General features: G+C 58.9%; 1 protein-coding gene across 15 annotated transcripts in view; it reads left to right on the top strand.

Moving 5' to 3' along the window:
- Window positions 1-100: 100 nt before the first annotated feature.
- NHSL2 (NHS like 2) overlaps window positions 101-18,593 on the top strand; it is a 33,344-nt gene continuing 14,851 nt past the window's right edge. For 4 of the 15 annotated variants that reach the window (XM_068956719.1, XM_068956718.1, XM_068956717.1 and 1 more), the window contains exon 1: window positions 13,940-14,288. In XM_068956719.1, coding sequence (XP_068812820.1) covers window positions 13,955-14,288 — 334 coding nt within the window. In that variant the 5' untranslated portion in view covers window positions 13,940-13,954. Of the gene's footprint in view, window positions 249-5,444; window positions 5,755-10,814; window positions 11,364-13,939; window positions 14,289-18,593 lie in introns of those variants that run through there. The other 11 variants (XM_068956728.1, XM_068956724.1, XM_068956721.1 and 8 more) reach the window with 10 other exon arrangements.

Raw genomic sequence — 18,593 nt, 5'->3', positions numbered from 1 at the left:
TCGGCTCGGCGCGGCGCGGCTCGGCTCGGCGCGGCGCGGCGCGGCCCGCGGCGGGGCTCCTCCCCGCTTGGCGCGGCGGGGCGGCGCGGCGGGCCCGGCGGCGGGGGAGGCATGGAGCCGGCGGGGAGCGGCCCGGGGGCGGCGGCGCTCTGACCACCTGGGCCGGGCGAGCCGCCGCCGGAGGATGGGCAACGCGCAGCGGAAGGCGCCGCGCAGCCAGCGGCGGGGCAGGATGCGCTCAGCAACAGGTACCGGGGGACGGGACGGGGCGGGGCGGGACGGGACGGGACCCGCTCCCCGGGCTGGCCCCGGGCTGCCCCCGCCGCGCCCGGCCCCGGCGCTGCAGTCCCCCCGGGGCGCGCAGGCTCCCTCTCCCGGGTGCCCCCGGGCTCTCCGAGCCTCTTCCCCCGGCCCCGTGCCCTGGGGTGGGATGCGCCTCGCTATAGCAGCAGCGATGGACCTCGCTATAGCAGCAGGGATGGAGGAGGCTTGTCCTTTGCTGCAGCCCCCCGCTTACCTGTGGTCCCTTTGGGTCGCTTGGAGGACACGGGGAGAGGTCACCTCCAACTAAGGGCTTTGCCAAGGGCTGGCAGGGCCGGCAGTCGAGCAGAGCTCAATGGGGCTCACTGTGGGGCCCAGTCCCTGCTGCCCCGCTCACTGTCGGTGCGTGGAATAGGTGCTGACTTGTGCCCTGGGCTGTGGGGAGCCAGCCTGGGCTGCACGGAGGCCTGCACTCGCCAGCCTCAGAGCTGGGTCCTGCCCAGTCGGGGAGCCCACGCTTGCATAGCCCCCAGCACAGGTAGCCCCCGGCAGGTGTGGCCCCCCTCTGCTGCAGCTTGTGAGGGAAATGGGGGTCTCCAAGGGGTATCATACAGCTAAATGTCTAAGGAAGGTGGAAACCCTAGCAAATCTGCAGGGGGTATTTGGAAAGAGCGTGGCACGTGGAGGGCTAGCTCAGAGCCAGGAGCGGGCAACTGAGCGCAGTCATGCTCTGAAACAGCCGGGTGGAACAAGCAGGACCTGTCCGGTCACTCCCTTGTCCCCAGCTGGGCTGGCCCAGGCAGTTCAGCAACCCTTTCCAGACACCTGGAAGTTCGGCTTTCTTCCCTGACCCAGCCTTGTCCCTGGAAATGCCTGAAAACCCTGGGCATGCTCGGGTCTGGCATGTCTCTTGGCTCTCAGGCCTGTCTAGGGTCTGTTTCCCCTAGCATCCCAGGGTGGGACACATTCAGCTCTGCTAGACTTTGCTCTTGCAAGCGCTGCCCTTTGCCTTGCCAGTGGCTCAAGAACGGGGATGTGGCAGTGCGGGGAGCAGCAGGGTACCTGCCAGCCCTAGAAGGGACCTCTGGAAAATTGCTTAGGAGCTGCATTAAAACGTGCAGTGATTGTCATAGCCCGAGTGACTGTTATAGCTTAATAATTAGCGGGCAGAGGGGGTGGAAGTACAGAGTGTCTCGATAAAATTTTGCAGCCGCGGTGGTAGCAATTGTCACAAAGCGCTGAAACAGGGCAAAGAAAGCTTTGAGTTGCATGGGGGCTCAGGAGGGACTCCCCTGCTCAACCAGTCATGAGGGGTGAAGGATGTTGTGCTGCCTGGGGCAGCATCCCACATCCAGCAAGTCTCCTTCAGCCCCGGTCTTGCAGGGAGCAGACCATGGGTGGAGCCTGGATTGCAACCTGTGTGCCCTCAGACAGGGCTGGGGTGCCACAGGATGCTGGCCTGCTCCCTGCCCGCGTCTCCTGACCTTGCTGACGGTAGTAGTCGGTGCAGCTCCGAGGGGGAACTGGAGCTAATCGCACTTCTGCATCATCAAAGGGATTCTTAGGAGAGCAAGCTGCAAATCACATTCCCAGCGCTGCCGGGAAGGGCCCAAGGGGGGTTTGCAAGGACAGCCTTCGTGTGGAAGGCTGGCCCGTCTCTCTCCTCGGGCACAGAGCACATGAGCTTCCTGCAGTCACAGGAATCTCATGCAGATAGATCTTCCTCCCTGCATGCCCACAACCCCAGTTCCTTGCTTTCACCCAGGCTGACTGCAGAGCAGAGCAGAGCTGCTCCTGGCAGGGCCTGCGAACAACAGCTCTGCTAAGTAGGAAGAAATGTTATTTGCCCATCTGGCACTGAAGATCTCTAAACTCATCTCATGCGTGGAGCAGAGATACTTGGATGCTCCCAGACCTTTTAGGCTTGAGGCTGTTGGGGCGTAATGGCTCTGGCATTCCTGAGCAGCTAGATACAGGCTTCCTTGTGGAGAGGCACTGGAGCAATCCAGGCTGGAGCTTATCTATCTGCTGAGGGGAGGCCGCTGAAACTTGATAACCCCTTGGGCCTCACATCCCCCAGAGAAACAGCCCTTCAGTGGCTCCCCAGCAGGGTGGGACAACTGCAGGGCCTGGCAGCCAAACTGCTGCAGCCAGCCCGAGCTCTTCTGGCAACACTGAGGGATGGGTTGGGGAGCAGGGACAGCTCTTAGTAACTTGGAAGGTTTTTCCATCAGTGTGGGCAAAACCATAGCCAGGTTCCTGGAAGTGGAGGATGGAGTCCCTCATGGAGCAGAGGGGAGAGAGCCCAGACCTGCAGCTTGCTGGTGGCTGCCCAGGCCAGGATATACCTTGACTAGGCTCAGGCAGGACCGTTCTTCCATATGAGCAGAGCCAAGCTCACCTGGGCAACTCCTGATGAGTATAGGTTGGTTTTGGTTGTTCTAGTCAGAGCTGCTCCACTCTGCTCCAGTAGAGCCTGTCGGGGATGTGCCTCCCTCTGAGCTCAATCCTCAGGCTGGAATTTACTGCCTGTTGTCACAGCCCCTGGCTGTCACTCACTGTCAGAGCTGAGAGCTCTGCAGGAATGTGGATGTGCCCAACAGCTTCTAGCAGCAGGTGCCTAGATCCATGCATACCTCAGTGCGGAGGGCAACACAAAGAGGGGCCTTTCTGGTGTCATCCCCGTAATTTAAAATGCACCCTTCCTCAAGTAACAGCAGGATGTTGCCAGGTTGTACTTGGACAAGACTGCATGAACTTGGGGTGCTCTGCCCTTAACTCTGCCCACTGGGCTAAAATGGATCTTTGATATTCATCCAACGCAGTCTGTTAGACTAGGGCACTTGCCTCCCTGCATCTCCTCCTTGCTTACCCAAAGAGACAGGCAAGCTGCTGTTATCTGTAGGCTGCTCCTGAACACGGGATACCTCTTTAGAAGTGATGGGGCTTGAAGGGGCTGGTCGGAGAAGGCATCGTTCTCACAGGCTGTTGCAATTGATGTGATGAATTAGCATGTCTGCCTGCCCAATGATTTGACTGGAAGGTACCTCTCAGGTTATTGTGTCTGTCCCTGGCTGTCATGATAACTATGGGATGGGGTCCCGGAAGAGACACCAGCTGTGTGGGTGGGGAGATTAACTGGTGGGTGATTCATGCAAACCTGCTTCAGGTTTGCGATGGTTTGTGCTGCGAGTTACTAGACAGTGAAGTGGAAGGGTGAGTGGGTGCTGAGAGCCCACACATCCTCTGTGGGGCTGGCCTGAGCCGAGGTGCAAGGGCTTGCTCGTTAAGGGAGCACAGTCACGAGGGTGAGCGGTGCGGTGGTGGAGCACTGTGTTGCAGCTACTGGCAGAGTCCTCCTGGAAATCAGCACCTAACAGCCGTGTCTATTCTCTCCATGGCTCCGTAGTTTTCGCATTTTGCTTTCAGGTCAGCTTGTTTCAGAAACATCAGCAATGAATGTCCCTCACCATTTTGCGCAAGCCTTGTAGATGCTCAGGAGTTGTTCTGATACACATGAAACAGGGGCTGGTCCTGAGACAGGGGAAAGCAAGGGAATCCATTGCTGTTCCTCCTTGGCCTCTGCTGGCCTGCTTTGGGGCAGATCTCCTCATTCCCCAGTCTATGAGAAACACATATAAATGCTGTCTGGGTTGCCAGCGTCTGAGTGAAGTGGATTCTTCTGGCATTTGGCCATCCTTTGACCACCTCATCCTTTGGGTCTGCTGTGTCGCTGGGTACCTGGGAGCCCTGGGAAGGGGATGGATAGCAACGGCCTTGCTGTGTGTTGTGCTAGCAAGCCACAAGAATGGTCCAGAAGGATGATCTGTTGGGACAGGAGACAAGTCTGGTGTCGAGACAGATCAGTGAGGGGTCGCAGAGAAGAGGGAGCCAAGTGTCTGTGGATGAGCTCCCTGGTGTGAGCGTTACCCACACAGCCCTTTGCACAGGCTGCCTTGCTCTACATCCAGAAGCCCATTTCCCAAAGTGACCTGAGTGCTTGGGGCTGCATTCTTGTCTCTGCTGGAATTCAGGCTCCCAAGGGCCTCATTCCTTTGGGAAAACCAGGCTTAGATTTATAAATCACTGGGGCACTTTGAAAGTGGTCCTTGAGGATGCTTTGCTTGTGTCTTTTGGAAGGAACCAAAACAAGAGGAAGCTTTGGGGGCTCTTGCATTTTCTAGTGCAAAAGTTAGGTGAATTCATAAACTCTCCATGTTTTTTTTCCCCCCCTCCCTTTTTTAGCTAAAAAATGTTCAGGGATTGGGGTGAGGAGGCAGCTCCACCCAGCTGGGCAGCTGCACCAGGCTCTGGGGTCAGGTCACTAGGCATTTATTTCCAGACAAGGATTTAAAGGGCTGCTCCAGCCAGAGTGGACTGGAACAGCCATGCTGTGCTGGGGAGGCAGCGGGTAATGGCGAGGGGGAGCAGCCACCCCACACTGGTATCTCTCCAAGTCCTGTGTGGCTTTCAGAAGGTGGCCAGGCCATTTGGTTGCTGTCCCAGCTATGGCTGGAGCGTGTTGTGGGCTCTGTGGGGAGTTCTGCTCAGCCTGTGGGGGCCTGGCCTGTTCTTGCTGTGGGGCCCCATCCCCATTTGGAGCACTGCAGCAAAGAAGTGCAGAAGGGAGGAAGAGCCAAGCAGCGGTTGCCCCCCCCCCACACATTGCAGCCCTCAGGTCTCACCCAATGTCTGTGCAGGAGCTCTCTTACGTGGCAGACACACAGCCAGAACAGGGGGTACAGGGGCATGGTGCAGCATGAGCAGAGGTAGGCAGTGGCGCTAGAGGTTCCTTTTAGGGACACAGAGCCACGGGCTAGAACCTGCGCCCATGTGGAAGAGGTGCAAACAGGGAGAGCAGCCTGCTTTGCCTTGCCACTCCACTGCGGGAGCTGGTGGTATCTCCAGACCCAAATGGAGGGCCTATTCAGCCCGACCACCACCATTGCAGGACCCTCACCAGGTCCTATGAGCTGGGCAGCAGCTGTGCCCATGGTGCACCGGGGGACCCACTGGCGCTCCAAGCGGGCAGGGTGCATGGACGGAGAACAAGCTGTATGAAAACAAGGTCCCCCTGCCACCCCTCCCCCTGGGCCAGTGACATGGGAAGGAAGAGGGGACGGGGCCATGACAATGGGCTGCAGGGAGCTGACTCAAACAGCCAGTTCCTGGTCATTTCCTTTCTCTCGGGGCTGGAGAAAGGGCCCGGAGGCGGGGAAGGCAGAGGAAGCTCACCCCCTCGGCGTGTTTTTGACACAAGGATTAGTGCATGACAAAAGCAAGCACCGTCTTGGCAGCAAGCAGAGCCCCACTGCCCTGCGCTGCACCGGCCCGCAGAGGACCCACGCTTCTCAACTGCTGACTGGACCACGGGGCACCACAGGGAGGGCAACTCACCACCCCCTACACGGTTGCAGATACGCCTGTAGCCCCCTGTGCCAAGTGCAGCCATGGCCAAAGCAGAGTCACTCCTCCTGTCGCGGCACCGGGGAGGTAAGGCAGGCAGCGCGGGCAGGCGGCCGGGGGCACGGGCCAGCAGCTGCGGTGCCCTTGTGGCCCTCCACCTCTGAGAGGAGCATGCAGTGAGGGGGACAGAGTTTGCAAGCTCGATCTGGGGCAGCCGTGGGGCCAGCTTGCTCTGCAGGGCACGAGCAAGCATTGAGGCTAACCTGCTGGGGCGTGGGGACGTGGAGGCTCTCATCTCCAGAAGGCTTGCAGGAGGCGCTAGGTTGGTGCTGCATGTCTCGTTCCACCTTTCTCAGCCTGGCCTTAACCGCGATGTTTTCCCCTCTCTTTTACATCCTTGCTGCTGTTCCCCAGCCCTTTGGGGCATCCTTAATCTGCTGGTGGCTGTGACAAAGGCACAGAGCCTGGCAGCATGGACACCAACCAGTCCTCAGGCCATGTCTGAGCCCTGGTGGGACTGGCCCTGCCCAGCCCTGCAGTGCTGTACCCTCCCGGCAGCTCTCAATCCCTCATCTGGGTACTGGTGCTGGTGGGAGCAGGGTCAGCAGAAACATGGGCTGATGCTAATGCCATAGCCATCTGGGGACCTTGCTGCCCTGGCTGTCGCTCCTGTTGTGTCTGAGTTCAGGTCTCGGGCCCCTTTGTCCCAGTGCCTGGCTGCGTTCCTCTCACAGGCAACTTCCTCGCATTGTCCAGGGCCTGGAGAGTGTAAAAACCAGCAGAGCACAGGGGAAACAGCGCTTTCCTGGAAGGTACCATTCCCTGCGACAGGCTATAGCTTCTCCAGGCTGCTTGTGGCTGGAGGTGGCCAAGGGGCAAGCGGGGCCCAGGATGTCTGCATGTGACTGGACTGTCCCAGTTGGGCTAGAGACATCTCCAGGGAAAAGCTAGCAAATAGCTGAGCTGTCCCGATCCTTGGCCACCCTTGGGGGTGCTCTGCCAGGGTGCAAAATGGGCTCCTCTTCCTTTCACCAAGCTGGGCCTGCCACGAAAGCAATCCCCAGGTACCGGCAGCCGAGCCTGGAGGCTGCTGGAGAGCTTGGGTTCAGCCACTCGGGGCTGTGTGCATGCTAGGGGGTTGCACGTTGGACACGCTGTAGCTCTGGTCCATCCTTGCCATGGCACTAGCAGGACAGGCAGGGCTGCTTGCAGCTCTTGGGGAAATGGGGGTGGAGCAGGGACTTGAGCATGTGATCTGGGGTGTAGCCCAGGGCTGATCGCCTAGGGCACTTCCAGCCACCAAGGCTGCGAGAGGCCTGGCCTGGGGGGGCTCGACTCGCCATGGGGCCAGAGGAAACCACTGCAGGCCATGCACCATCCTGAGGACTGGCGTCGTCGTAGCCTTGGGGCTCTGCAGGAGCTTCTCAAGCAGGGAGGGTCCCCACGCGCTGCCCTCGTTGCAGAGGACTGGCCAGCCGATGCTGGGAATTGCAGCGAGGATCCTTTGAAGTCACTGTGCCAGGTTTCCTGAGGCTCTGAGGAAAAACTTTTGCCTTTCTTCACTGGGGAAGCGCACAAGATAGATGACTGCAATAGGCTGGAGGAAGTCGCATTATCAGCTTGAAAGGGCCAGGCTAACGGAGAGCAGTGACGGGCTGGGAGAAAGGCTGGCAGAAGGGGAAGGGCTGGAGGAGTCCAGTCCTGCTCGCTGCCTTTGGAGGGTGGCTCACGGCAGGCTGGTTGGAGATCTGTGGTCTGTTTGGTTTGGACTTCTCCTTGTCTGCAGGATAGCAAAGTGAGGGTGATGACGTAGGAGCTCCTGCATCCGCGGTCAAATCCAGAGCTGCCTGGCCTGTGGCCACCAGTTCCACAAACGTAGCTCCGTCCCGGACTGTCCTTGGGAGCAGCAAAGGTTGCCACGCGTCGGGCTGTTCCTGCTCTGGCTGGGCCCTTGACAGAATGAGGCCACCTCCCCGTAGCTCTTGGGCCCTCAGCAGAGAGCTGAGTGAGTTCATCTGATGGCTAGCTGCAGTATCAGGTCAAGCCCTGCTGAGCGCGCAGCCGCGCGCGCAGGCAGTTCCTGGCCCCGCAGCACGAGCGGAAGGCACGCCGGGCCCTGTCCTGTGCCTGCGCGCACTCCTGGGCTCGCAGGCCAAGTCCTCCCCATGTAGGATCAGCGTCCGTGCCTCCCCTGCCGGTGGCATGTGCCAAGATGCCCCGTGAGGGTCTTGTTTCGTGTCTCCAGAGCCAAATAGACGGGGCCTGGCTTTTACCTAATAGCGCTGCCTCGACACAAGAGCAGCCCCAGCACTGGGAATAACAGATGCTGCTGGCAGGGTGGGCAGAGGGGGTGGGTGTCCCCACCTACACCCAGCCGCTCAGCTTCCCACCCTGCCTTTGCAGCCTGGAGGGCTTTTGTGCTCTGCATCTGCAAGACTCCTACTCAAAAGCACAATTGCAGAAGCCTGCAGTGCCCTGGCCCGGGCACAGCGCCCAGCTCTCACTCCCAGCTACCAGCGTGCCATCTCTCTTACCACAGGGCTGATGGGCTCCGGGGCACATCCCCTCCTGAGCCGTTTCCTACCCCAGGAGCAGCAGCCCTGGGGCACGCGGCTGGCAGGCTCTGAGGATGCCCCTGCTCCCCGGCACTTTCCCAGGCTGACATTTGCCTGACCTGCTTCTGAAAGCTCTCAGGGAAGAGATCCCACACCCAGCTGGATCACCTGTGCAGGCTGCACTGCCCCACCGCTCGGGAGGATGTTCCCTATATCCAGCCTCGGATTTCCTGCTGTAAATGGACCTGCTTTCTCAGCATCACCCTGTTGCTCCCCTCTGTATAACAACGTCCCGGGAGACAGTTGTCACATCCAGCTAAGCCATCTCCCTGCCCTAGCATAAACAGCCATGTTCCTTCTGCCGTTCCTCGTGACTCGTGGTTTTGCTGCTCTCCTCCTGGCTATCTTGGTTTGGTTTTCATATGTCTTGGAGCCTGAGGCCCAAAGCTGAGCTGCTCAGCCCATCACTCCCGGTGGGGCTGGTGCCAGGGTGATGCCGGCCCAGGCAGGAGTTGGCTCTGCTCCTTGCCAAGCTCCAGGATGTTCGCGCTGGCCCCGTTTATGTGAGGCAATGCAGCAAAGATAGATAGTCTCGCCAGCAGTGCCACGAGCACGTCTGACCCAGCCAGGTACGTCCCCCCCTCCTCGCTGGAGGCTGGGCTGCCATCAGCATCGCGTGTGGCAGCGGGCATCTCTCCCTCTGCCGCAGCCCTCGGGGAAAGGCTTCTCCGGGCTCTGGCGGCGAGGCTGGCCGAGGCGGGCAGCTCCCGCCACCACCCCCGGGAGCTGTGGCCTGCGGGCCTGGGGTGCTCACGGGTGCTTTGACTGACAGCAGTTATTTTGCTGTCACGGTTTCAAACCTCGCCTGTTGCTGCACAAGTGATGGCGGGCTGGTTGCTGTGGCAACGGTTCCCAAAGTGGCAGAGCACCCCACTGCTCCCCACCGGCCCCAGGAAGTGGGTGCTGAGCTCGCATGAGGTCTCCATCTCATGTGGGGAGCACCCGCGTCCTCTCCACACCTGCCCCGTAAGGGATGGAGGTGAAGGTGATGAATCTCAGAATTACTTGGGATCCAGCTTTTTATTTGTTCAAGGATCTCACTACAGGGATGCAGACAGGTCTGGCAGCCAGTCTGCCCTGTCTGGGTAACGTGCTGTTAACTCTGAGCCCTACTGATGTACAGTGGTGTTATTAGCTATTTTGCTACTGGTGATTTGAACAAAAACATCTCGCACAACCCAACTTTCTTCCCACGAGCTGAATGACCCTCACAGCTGCCAAACCCACCCACCCTTGCCAACAACTTCTACAATACCATTACCTTCTGTCAGTATAAAAATCAGCTGACTGCATGTGAAACAGGGAGAATAAGAAGGGTGCCTAGTGCCTGTCACACATTCAGTGTAGCAGGGTGGTGTTAATCCTTAACGAATTAAAGAAGTAGTTTTAGTTTGAGGCTGCTGCAAAATACTGGTTTGCTGTGCAGCACTGATGCTGAGCCCCAGGATTTTACCATCACAGCCTCAGTGAAGTGGATACCATCTGCAAGCTGAGGCAGCCCTGTTCCCCCAGTCCCAGGGATGCTTATGGTTGCAGTGATCCTACCTTGTTCAGGTTCAGCTCCGTTTTGCATGTAAATACTGTTACATGGTAAGTGGCTTGAAATAACCTCCTGCCCCCATCTCGTCCATCGCTCATCCTCCAGGGTTTCGGGAAGTTGCATTCAGAGCTTGCAGCATGCATCTCTGGGGTCTCAGTGCCATTTACATCTATGTAGTAAGCGGGAAGATGATGTAGGTCTTTGTATAACTATTGGGTAAAGCATCAAGCTGGGGGTTCTAGGTTGAGGCCAGATAGATTCAGACTGCTTAGGTATCTGCTCTTTAGGGAGGGAGATATTCACCGTTACTTAATGATATTAAAGTCCAGATTGGTGTGTTGGTGCCAGGGTTCAAACAAGCATCAGAGAAGCATCTGCTGGCCCGTATTGTGCTGGAGCCAGATTAGCTGCCCTTTCTGGCTGCTGCGTCTATCCGCTGCATCACTGAACCGCCATTGTTCTTCCCGACGCAAGAGCATGGCGGCCTCGTGGCAGTAGGCGCCACGGGGAGGGCTGGCCATGCTGTCCCAAGGCAGGGATGAGTCCTGCAGCTCTGTGGTGAAGCAGCCCGACGGAGGCGGCGCGTGCAGGGAGCCTCACCTGCACGCCCCAGGGGCAGACGTGCTGTCCGCTGTAGGGCACAGCGCGTGAGCCGTCCCAGGCCAGGGCTCATGCTGGCCGCGCTCCCTCCTGCACGTGGCGAGCGCTTGTGCAAGGATGGCAAGATCTTCTCAGGCAAGCAGAGCTGAGGAGCTGCTTTGTATTTTGGGGCTGGGGATGTCGTTTGGCCTGGGTTGATGTCCAGTCCCGGAGGCTGGCTGCTGTGCCTGAAGCTGTTGTGAGCGCGGCTGATTCATTTGCCCTTACGCGTCTCAGCAGGGCAGCTGGACCAGTGTGTCCGAGTTCAGCATGAGGTGAGCTTGGGACAGGAAGCACTTTCTGCGGTTGCTGCCAACTCCTGCTGTTTGCTATTTTCTGTTCCTCTCCGCTAGTCACAGACCAGTGCGCGCCTTGGCTCAGTACCACAGGCAATGTCATCAGGCTGCCTGCACCGAGAGCAGAGGAGTTTCTGTGCCGTCAGCAGGCCGGGGCGCTTGCTCGAAGCCGGTGGCATACGTTTTTGGCACTGCCGTGTGTTGGCTCCTGTCGGCGGAGTTTGGGCTGTTGTCGGGATCAGTCTCAGCCTCAAAGTTTGCAGTCCTCATCTGCCTGCCCTGCAAATCTCTCTGGTGTGTTAGGACTAGCCGCTGTCGCTGGGTTGCCGCTGTACCGCTACCCGTTGCCATGGCTGCTCTGTTAATGGTGCATCGCCCGCTGCTGCCGTTACATCATTCTTGTGGTACCACTGCATCACCAGCGAGGAGCGGAGCGGCAGAATCTGCATTGCTGTTGCTTCATGCTTTCTTGGAGCGTGCTTGAGAAGGAAAAGTTTGGTGGTGAGCTCGAGCAAGACACATCTTGTGGTAACTTCACCCTGGACGGAAACAACTCGATGGCTCTATCGAATATCTCTTTGTGGATTCGGGATGCCTGGGCAGTAGGTAAATGCTGGGACAGTTGCCGGCGTTGAGTGCGCGTGATTCTGGGGGGATGCTAAGGGCACGGGCACATGTACCGGTCTATGCTCTGCAAACGGCAGTCCTGCGGGGAGGGACTCCCTTCTCCCAGGAGAGAATGAATTCTGGCTCAAGCACCAGCTCTGCTCAGGGCCTAAGGTGGGAAGCAAACTCCCCAGTGACTTCAGACCTAGTCCTTCTACTAGCAAATAGTGTAATCCGAAGTAGCTGTGCTATCCCAAGACTGAATGCTTGCTCACACTGTGTAAGAATCTGCAAGATGTTATATTGCTAGCGGCGCACCCTGATGACACCTGCTGTGGCTGATAGTTTGCAAACCTGAGAACCTTGTATAAAGATATAGGGTTTGGTGCATGCTCCCTGGGACTGAGTTGGAGAAGGTTCAGTTAGAGGACAGTGTACCCCACGCGGCCGTATGCCCGTTTGGCGGTGTTTCGGGAGACTTTTGTGCTGATTCCCAGCGCAGGTTTAAGCATGTAGCACCAAAATCAGCTAGCACGCTGAATACGGCATGCAAAGCAAGGGAAAGTTGTATGGCAAGGGGCAGGAGGACTTGTGCCAGGACCCGGGGCTGCCCCGGAGCAGAGCCCGGGAGGGCAGGGCTGGTAATTGCTTTTTGTGCTGGCACACAGCCAAAGTCATTCACCCCACACACCCACCAACAGCTCAATTAGCGTATTTGTTCCTCCCACCTCCTGGCCCATCCAAACTCAGCGGGAAGCTCTCTGAAAAACCCAGTCTCATTTCTGCAGCTGTAACACACTGCCCCTCAGCTCCCAGTGGGCTGTGTGCACCTCTCTGGCAGCTCTGCCTTGCACATCGCCAGCCCCACTGTTGGCGCTAACATCTGTGCCAGGCTCCCTGCACCCCTGCCTGGAGCGGCACCAGGGTGGGAGCAAGGCAGCTGGTCCAGCAGGATGCTGCCGTGGTCCTGCACACCAATGCTGTCCCTGCTTCCAGCCCCATGGTGTGAGAGGAAAGCCTGCTACCCCTGCTGCTTGCTTGCAGCGTGAGAGAGGACAGACTCCCTCGGAGATGTCCTGGCTCCTACGCACCGGGATGCGGCTGGGAGCAGCATCCAGGAGTGCTGGCCCCTGGCTCAGCCCCATGCATGCGCCTCTCTCTGGGGTAGAGCACAAAGGCTGCTCTCATTTGCTGAACCTCAAGGCATGGTCAGAGGAGGGAAGCCAGAAGGGAGCTCGGGCCAGCTCCATGCAACCACTTGTGCCTCAGTTTCCCCCCAGCAGTGAGGGAGGTGCAGCTCAGATCAGGAATGCTGGGGAGCACAAGGGACAGAGCCAGGCATCTGGCTGTGCTCTCCACGCCGTCTCTTGCCTCCCAGAGATGTTTGCCGTGGGGTGGGAGCCTCCCCAGGGCACTGCTTATTTGGAGCCCATCACTGATAAGCTTGACAGCTTGATAGGCCTGGAGGAAGGTCCTGGGCCTCGGAGGTCACTGCGAAGGGCAACGGGCTCTGCTCTGGCTGCACTGTTCCTCCAGCTGCCACCCTTTCCCTGTCCCGGGCTCCCGTCAGGGCACTCCTGCTGCCAGCCAGGGATCCTGGGCACCACAGGATGGCCTAGTGGGTAGTTTTTGCCTTGTGCCTCCATTTTTCATACTCATCGTCATGTAGAAGTGATGCAGATGTGAGGCCCAGAGCGGCTCGTGGCCCATGGGACTTGGCTCGGACCCTGAGGGTCCACTCAGATGTGGGATGGGCTGTGTATGCAGCTCCTGTTGGAGACTTCCTGGCCCCAAGGTGCTCAAACAGCTCCTCTTTTTCAGAGACGCTGGGAAAGATTTCTTGGCATTCCCCTGGCAACTACGGGATTTGCACTAACATCCCAAACTTGCTCTTGCAACAAGCCCATGTCGGACTGCTCCCAAAAATAGTCTGGCACTCAGGACAGCACTATCAGCCCTCAAGGCTGGCTGGGGGCCAGGGCTGGGTCGCTGGCTCCTTGCGCCACATTGCGTGGCTACTGCGTGATGCTAGCGCATGCAAGGCAGCCCTACGCTGCCAAATGCTGCCAAGGGAACAGACAGGCTGTACTGGAGGCCTAGAACGCTGCTGAGCACCTACTTCCAAGGAGCAAAGCCAAAGGGGGTTATGTTTGCTCTCTTGCCCGCAATTACGGGGCCACGCAAGCTCAGGGACAGCGCCTTGTGGCACAGCTTATGGGCGCTGGAGCTGGCCGAGGGATGCTTGACTTGCTGTCTTCCCTGTGCCGATCCCTTCTCCTCCTCAGCTGCTGCTTCTGCCAGGAAGATGAAACCAGCCCAGCCAGTACCTCTGATACAGCATCTCCGCTGCGCGTGTCAGCTCAGGACAGCGCCATCTCACTTGGGTTTTTTTGCAAACGAACATGCATCTGCAAAGCTTTCCCTGGGTGGAAAGCCCCATAGGAGTGAATCTGTTTTCTGAAAGGCATGGATGCCCTCTCCTTGTCCACCCTCCCGCTGCCATTTCCCTGTTTGGCCCAGTTGCAAGCACCGGCTGGTCCGTGCGCACCCCTTGGGTCGCAGGGACAGGAGGGATGCGAGGGAGGCAAGGCATGCACTGGGCAGGGGCAGCACTGCGGCACGTCCGGTGGGGCCGCACCGCACGCGGCCCGCAGGTCTGCAGCTGGCCGGCTGCCCCGCCGCGTGGCACCCCGGCACAGCCACGGAAGCCCTGCCCAGGCGGGGCTGGCCACACAGCCCGGCTGAGGGATCGCGAGCGTAGCCGAGACCGCGCTTCCCCTTTGCACAAGGGCGGCCCCGGGTTTCGGTGCTGCGGTTTGCTCACGTGTTTGGAGCCTGTAAGGGTGGGTGCCTGGGGCTGGCAGAGCGAGCGGAGCTCCAGATGGCACCTGGGGGTGCTGGGCAGCGGGGCCGAAGGACACCTAGGTAAGCTGCCTGGCTTTGTTATCGCTGGCTCTGGGGAAGGCAGCGGAGTGATGCCATGTGGCTGGGGCGGAGGCAAGGCAGGCAGGGGGGTCCCTTTGGCGGGCTTGGGGCTGCTAGCACGGACATCTCACCCCCACCTAGGGAGCTCGCTGCCGCCCTCAGCAACGGTGCGGGGCTCCTGTCCTGTGGTTTGGGGGTGCCTCCAGCTCACTGGGTGCCTGCAGGAGATGCTGCTGGGTCTGCAGGAGATGCTGCGGTATGAGGGACAGCCGGAGCAGGGAAGGAGTTGGCGTGCCAAGCGGTCAGGACTATCGCTGCCCGCTGACTCGCAAGGCCGAAGGCTGAGTCTGCGGTGAGGCAGGCGAGGCGGTGCTGAGAGCCAGGGCACCGTGCAGGGTTCCTCACCATTCCCTGAGGCTCAGCCCTTGGGTCTTGGCTGAGTTTTACTTTTCAAAGCTGCCCCCAGAAACTCAGGAGGCTGTGGGCGAGGTGGATGTGGTAGGGCAGAGTGAGAGCCCCCAGCTTGCAGAAGAGAGCGGTCTGGTGGCCGGGGCCTGCCGAGGTGAACGTGTGCCCTATGATGGTCCCCAGCTCCTTCGAGGCTTTCACCCATCCTATGCCCCCAGCTCAGTCCCACCTCCCGTCCCATAGCCATATAAACTCATGCTTTTGGGGAGGTGTCCGGGCCCTGCTCTGCTCACATCCCACGCTCCGGGCTCCATTCTCCACCAGACGGTGACGTTGCTGGGACGAGGGAGCATGGCTCGAGCTGCCGCAAGCCTGGAAATGGCTTTGAGCTGGGCTTGTGCCAGCATGGCACTGCTGCTTCCCTGGGATCTGAGCCCTCCAGCCCCACGGGGCTCACAGTGCCTGTTTTACCATGAGCCAGACTGCATCGTGTCCAAGGGCCCACCCGCCCCAGCCCTCTTGTAGCGCTTTGCTCTTCAGCGTGGGGAGCTCTTATGCAAACCAAAGTTTTATGCTGCTGTCAAGGCAAAGCAATTTTGCAGAGAGAAATTTATCTACCCAGCCCAGATGGAGCGCTGTCCTCAGGGGACAGCTCGGCAGGCTGGGTGAGCTGGAGGCCAGGCTGCAGGGAGCAACAGCCCCATGTCAAAGGGTGACTGCTTGAGAGTAAAAGCAGGACATGGCACACATCTCTTTCTTCTGTTGTCCCTTTCTGCCTCCCCACAAGAAGAGCCCCCTGTCTGGGGGTCCCTGCCAGGACCCCCATCCTCTCCAGGCAACACCATATGGCAAGCATCGAACTAGGGAGCAAAAGCCACATTCCTGCTTGAAAACTTGAGTCTGCATTCACCCAAGGCAGGGGAAATTTCACCCCCCTCTGCTCAGCTCCGGGCCTGACAGTGCATCACCAGCTCAGTTCCAGGAGCATCCGTGGCAGCTGTCCTGCGCCTGCCCTCTGGGATGAGGGCTCTCTGCAAAGGGGCAAAGATTCAGCATGATTTACACACACACACACACACACACACACACACACACACACACACACACACAGACACCTCTCGGTTGATAAGGAAACGAGTCAAATTATTTAAAGAAAAAAAAACATCTTGTGTTAAGTCACGTCGTTATGGTAACACAAATTATAAAAGTAACTAGGCTAGGGATGTGGCACGTTGCTTTTAGATGCTGGGCGTTGTGCAAACTCTGCCGCTGGGCTAAACTGGAGCGGAGGGGAAGGGAGGGCAGGCGGCATGGTCAGGACGGTAGGTGGGAGCAGCAGGACACAGTGCTTGGTGGACCAGAGGAGCAGGGGGAGAGCTGGGCTGGACGCGACAGGCTCCAACGGCAGGGAACCGGATGCGGGAAGAGGGAGGGACAGGGCAGAGGGGCTGGGAGGAGATCCCACGTCCCTGGCCAGGACAGTACCGGGGGTGCTGGGAGGCCAGGACCTGTTACATGTAGTTGCCCTTTACCAACCCTTCCAGCACAGGTAGAGAGAGGTTCCCGAGGACTGGTAAGTGCGCCAGGTGCTGCCCCAGCACCACTGCTTTCTTTGCCTCCTCTCTCATGCTTCAGGTGGGGGCTGGCCTTAAACAGGGCACCCCACCCCAGCGGCGGCTGCATTTTGTCCACCAGTGTGCAGAGGAACTCACCAGGCTGGGGCACCTTGTAGCACTGCAGAAAGGGGAGAGGGGAAGTACATGTCATGCAGGAAATAGGAGTGCCTGGTCTCTGCTGCGGCCAGGGCTGGGGACAGGCACACAGCCCAGAAAGCCTCCCTGAACCCCTGGTGCCATCAGAAAGCCCTCAGGAGCTCTCCAACCCCCCCCCCCCCCGGCAAGAGTCCCATACTTGCCACTCTCTCCCCCCAAAACGTATGTTAAATTTGGGAGATTTACCGCTTTGGCCAGAGGGCTGCAGGTGCTATAAAAGCTGCTCATCTCTTTGGAGTCAGACCTGCTGCCACAGCCCAGGGAGGGGGGGTTGGGTGCAGATTCAATGCTGAGAGCTTTCTGGTGGGGATGATGGCTGGGCTGTGTTAGCAACAAGGCAAGCACAGAGTCTGGAAGAGATGTGGGTCGATCCCCCAAGTTGCTGTGCACTGCAACTCCTAGGACTTTGCTTAGCAGTGAGCAAACAAGGGAGATGAGGCTCCAAATTCCAGCAGTGATGCAAACTGTGGCCAAGGTGGTCCTGATGCTGCCGGGTGCCTCAGCTCTTGCTGGCTCCTGGGAAAATTTGGCGCCTCTCCGTTGTCAGTCCAGACCTGCAATTGATGTTGCTGCCACTTGTCACTTCTGTGGGCCCAGGGAAGAAGTGTGGTGTGATTTGACATGTCCCGGGGACGGTGGGCTGGCATCAGCATTTGGCTTGACCTCAAACTTCCCCAGCGTTTGAGCACGTTCAGCGTCAAGGCTGGGCTGAGCCAGCTGGTAACGCTGACTATGCGCAGCCCAGGCAAAGCAGGGCTATAAGCTGACATCCGCCGCGCTGGGAGAGGCCAGAGAGCCCAGGCTGTGCCCGATCCTCGCCCCCCACAACAGATGGGGACAGGCTAGTTAGCACCGTGGTCCTGGCAGCTGAGCCACAGGCCTCACTGTAAGAGAGGCCAAAGGGGCATCTGCCCCCAGTCCATGCTCCACAGAGGTGACACCAGGCCGGTGTCAAGCCCAATGCTCCCTCCTGGCATGTGGCCCACAGCCAGTGTGCTGGGGACACTGCCCAGGGCCAAGAGCTGCTCTCCAGAGGAGCCACGAGCTTGTCAGTCCCTATCAATAGGAGACATGTGAATGCTGCCCTTGAGCTGCCCTCTGTAGACCCGTAGCCGGGGTACAGGCAGTGGCACAGGCCCTCACACAGCACCCTGTGCCCAAGGCAACTGGAGCATGATTTAGGCTCTCATGCCAGGCGCTGCTCTGTGTCAGCCATAGCCGCGGATGCTGAAGCCCTCTCATGTGCAAGAGCCCAGTTCCAGGCTGCAAAACAGCCTGTCCCTCCTCTGCCTGCACCAGCTCCAGGGGCTGCAGATCCAAGGTTGGAGGAAGGTCAGTCCTAAAACCTGCCCATAGATGAGGCATGCCCTGGTCTTCCTCCCACTGTCCATCAGGCCCCTGCTTGAAAGCTCCCATCCAGGAGGCAGAGGCAGAACCAGCTGTGTTTCTGCTCTTGGAGAGTGTGTGGGGCTCAGGTATGCTCTGATACACTAACCAGGCAGTTCACTTCTGTGGGATGGTGCAGCATGGGCACATCAGCTCTCGGTGCCCGCAGGGCACTGCAAAGCTCTGGCAGAAAACAGCTCTAAATAGGAAATCTAAATACTCTTTCATCGAGCATTTCTCCAGAGAGGAGATGCTGGGGCTACAGGGGTTCCCACTGCAAAACACCCTGTGTTTGCCATAGCACAGCTCAGCTGCCAGCACACCCAGCTCCCTGGGGAGACCAAGATGCGGGCAAGGCACACCCACTGGCAGACAACCACATGAGTATCTTGGAGGGCCTGAGCCTGGCCCAACCCCACAAAATTTTATTTCCCAAGAGAGCTTTCTAATGCACCCACCTCTGAGGCACAGCATATTAACTTCATCCAGCAAAAAGGGAGTGGGAAGCTGCAGGGGAGCTGCAGGGAAGTAATCTGCCGAGCTCAGCACTCCTCTGAGCTGGTGGTGAGGCCTAAGCGGTTCTGGCTGACCATCCATCACCCTGCACCCAGGACTGATGCTCAGGGGAAAGCATCCTGGAAGAAGGTCACGCTCATAGCTGATGTGACTGCCCTTCTCCAGCACCTAGAGCGGCAGGCAGGACCCTGGAGCCCGTAGCGGGCAAGGGGTTGCGATCCAC

The sequence above is a fragment of the Struthio camelus genome, chromosome 11, assembly GCF_040807025.1.
Source record: "Struthio camelus isolate bStrCam1 chromosome 11, bStrCam1.hap1, whole genome shotgun sequence".
Lineage (NCBI taxonomy): Eukaryota > Metazoa > Chordata > Aves > Struthioniformes > Struthionidae > Struthio > Struthio camelus.
Note: the sequence above shows the minus strand (reverse complement) of the source record. Positions and strands in the feature narration are given on the sequence as shown.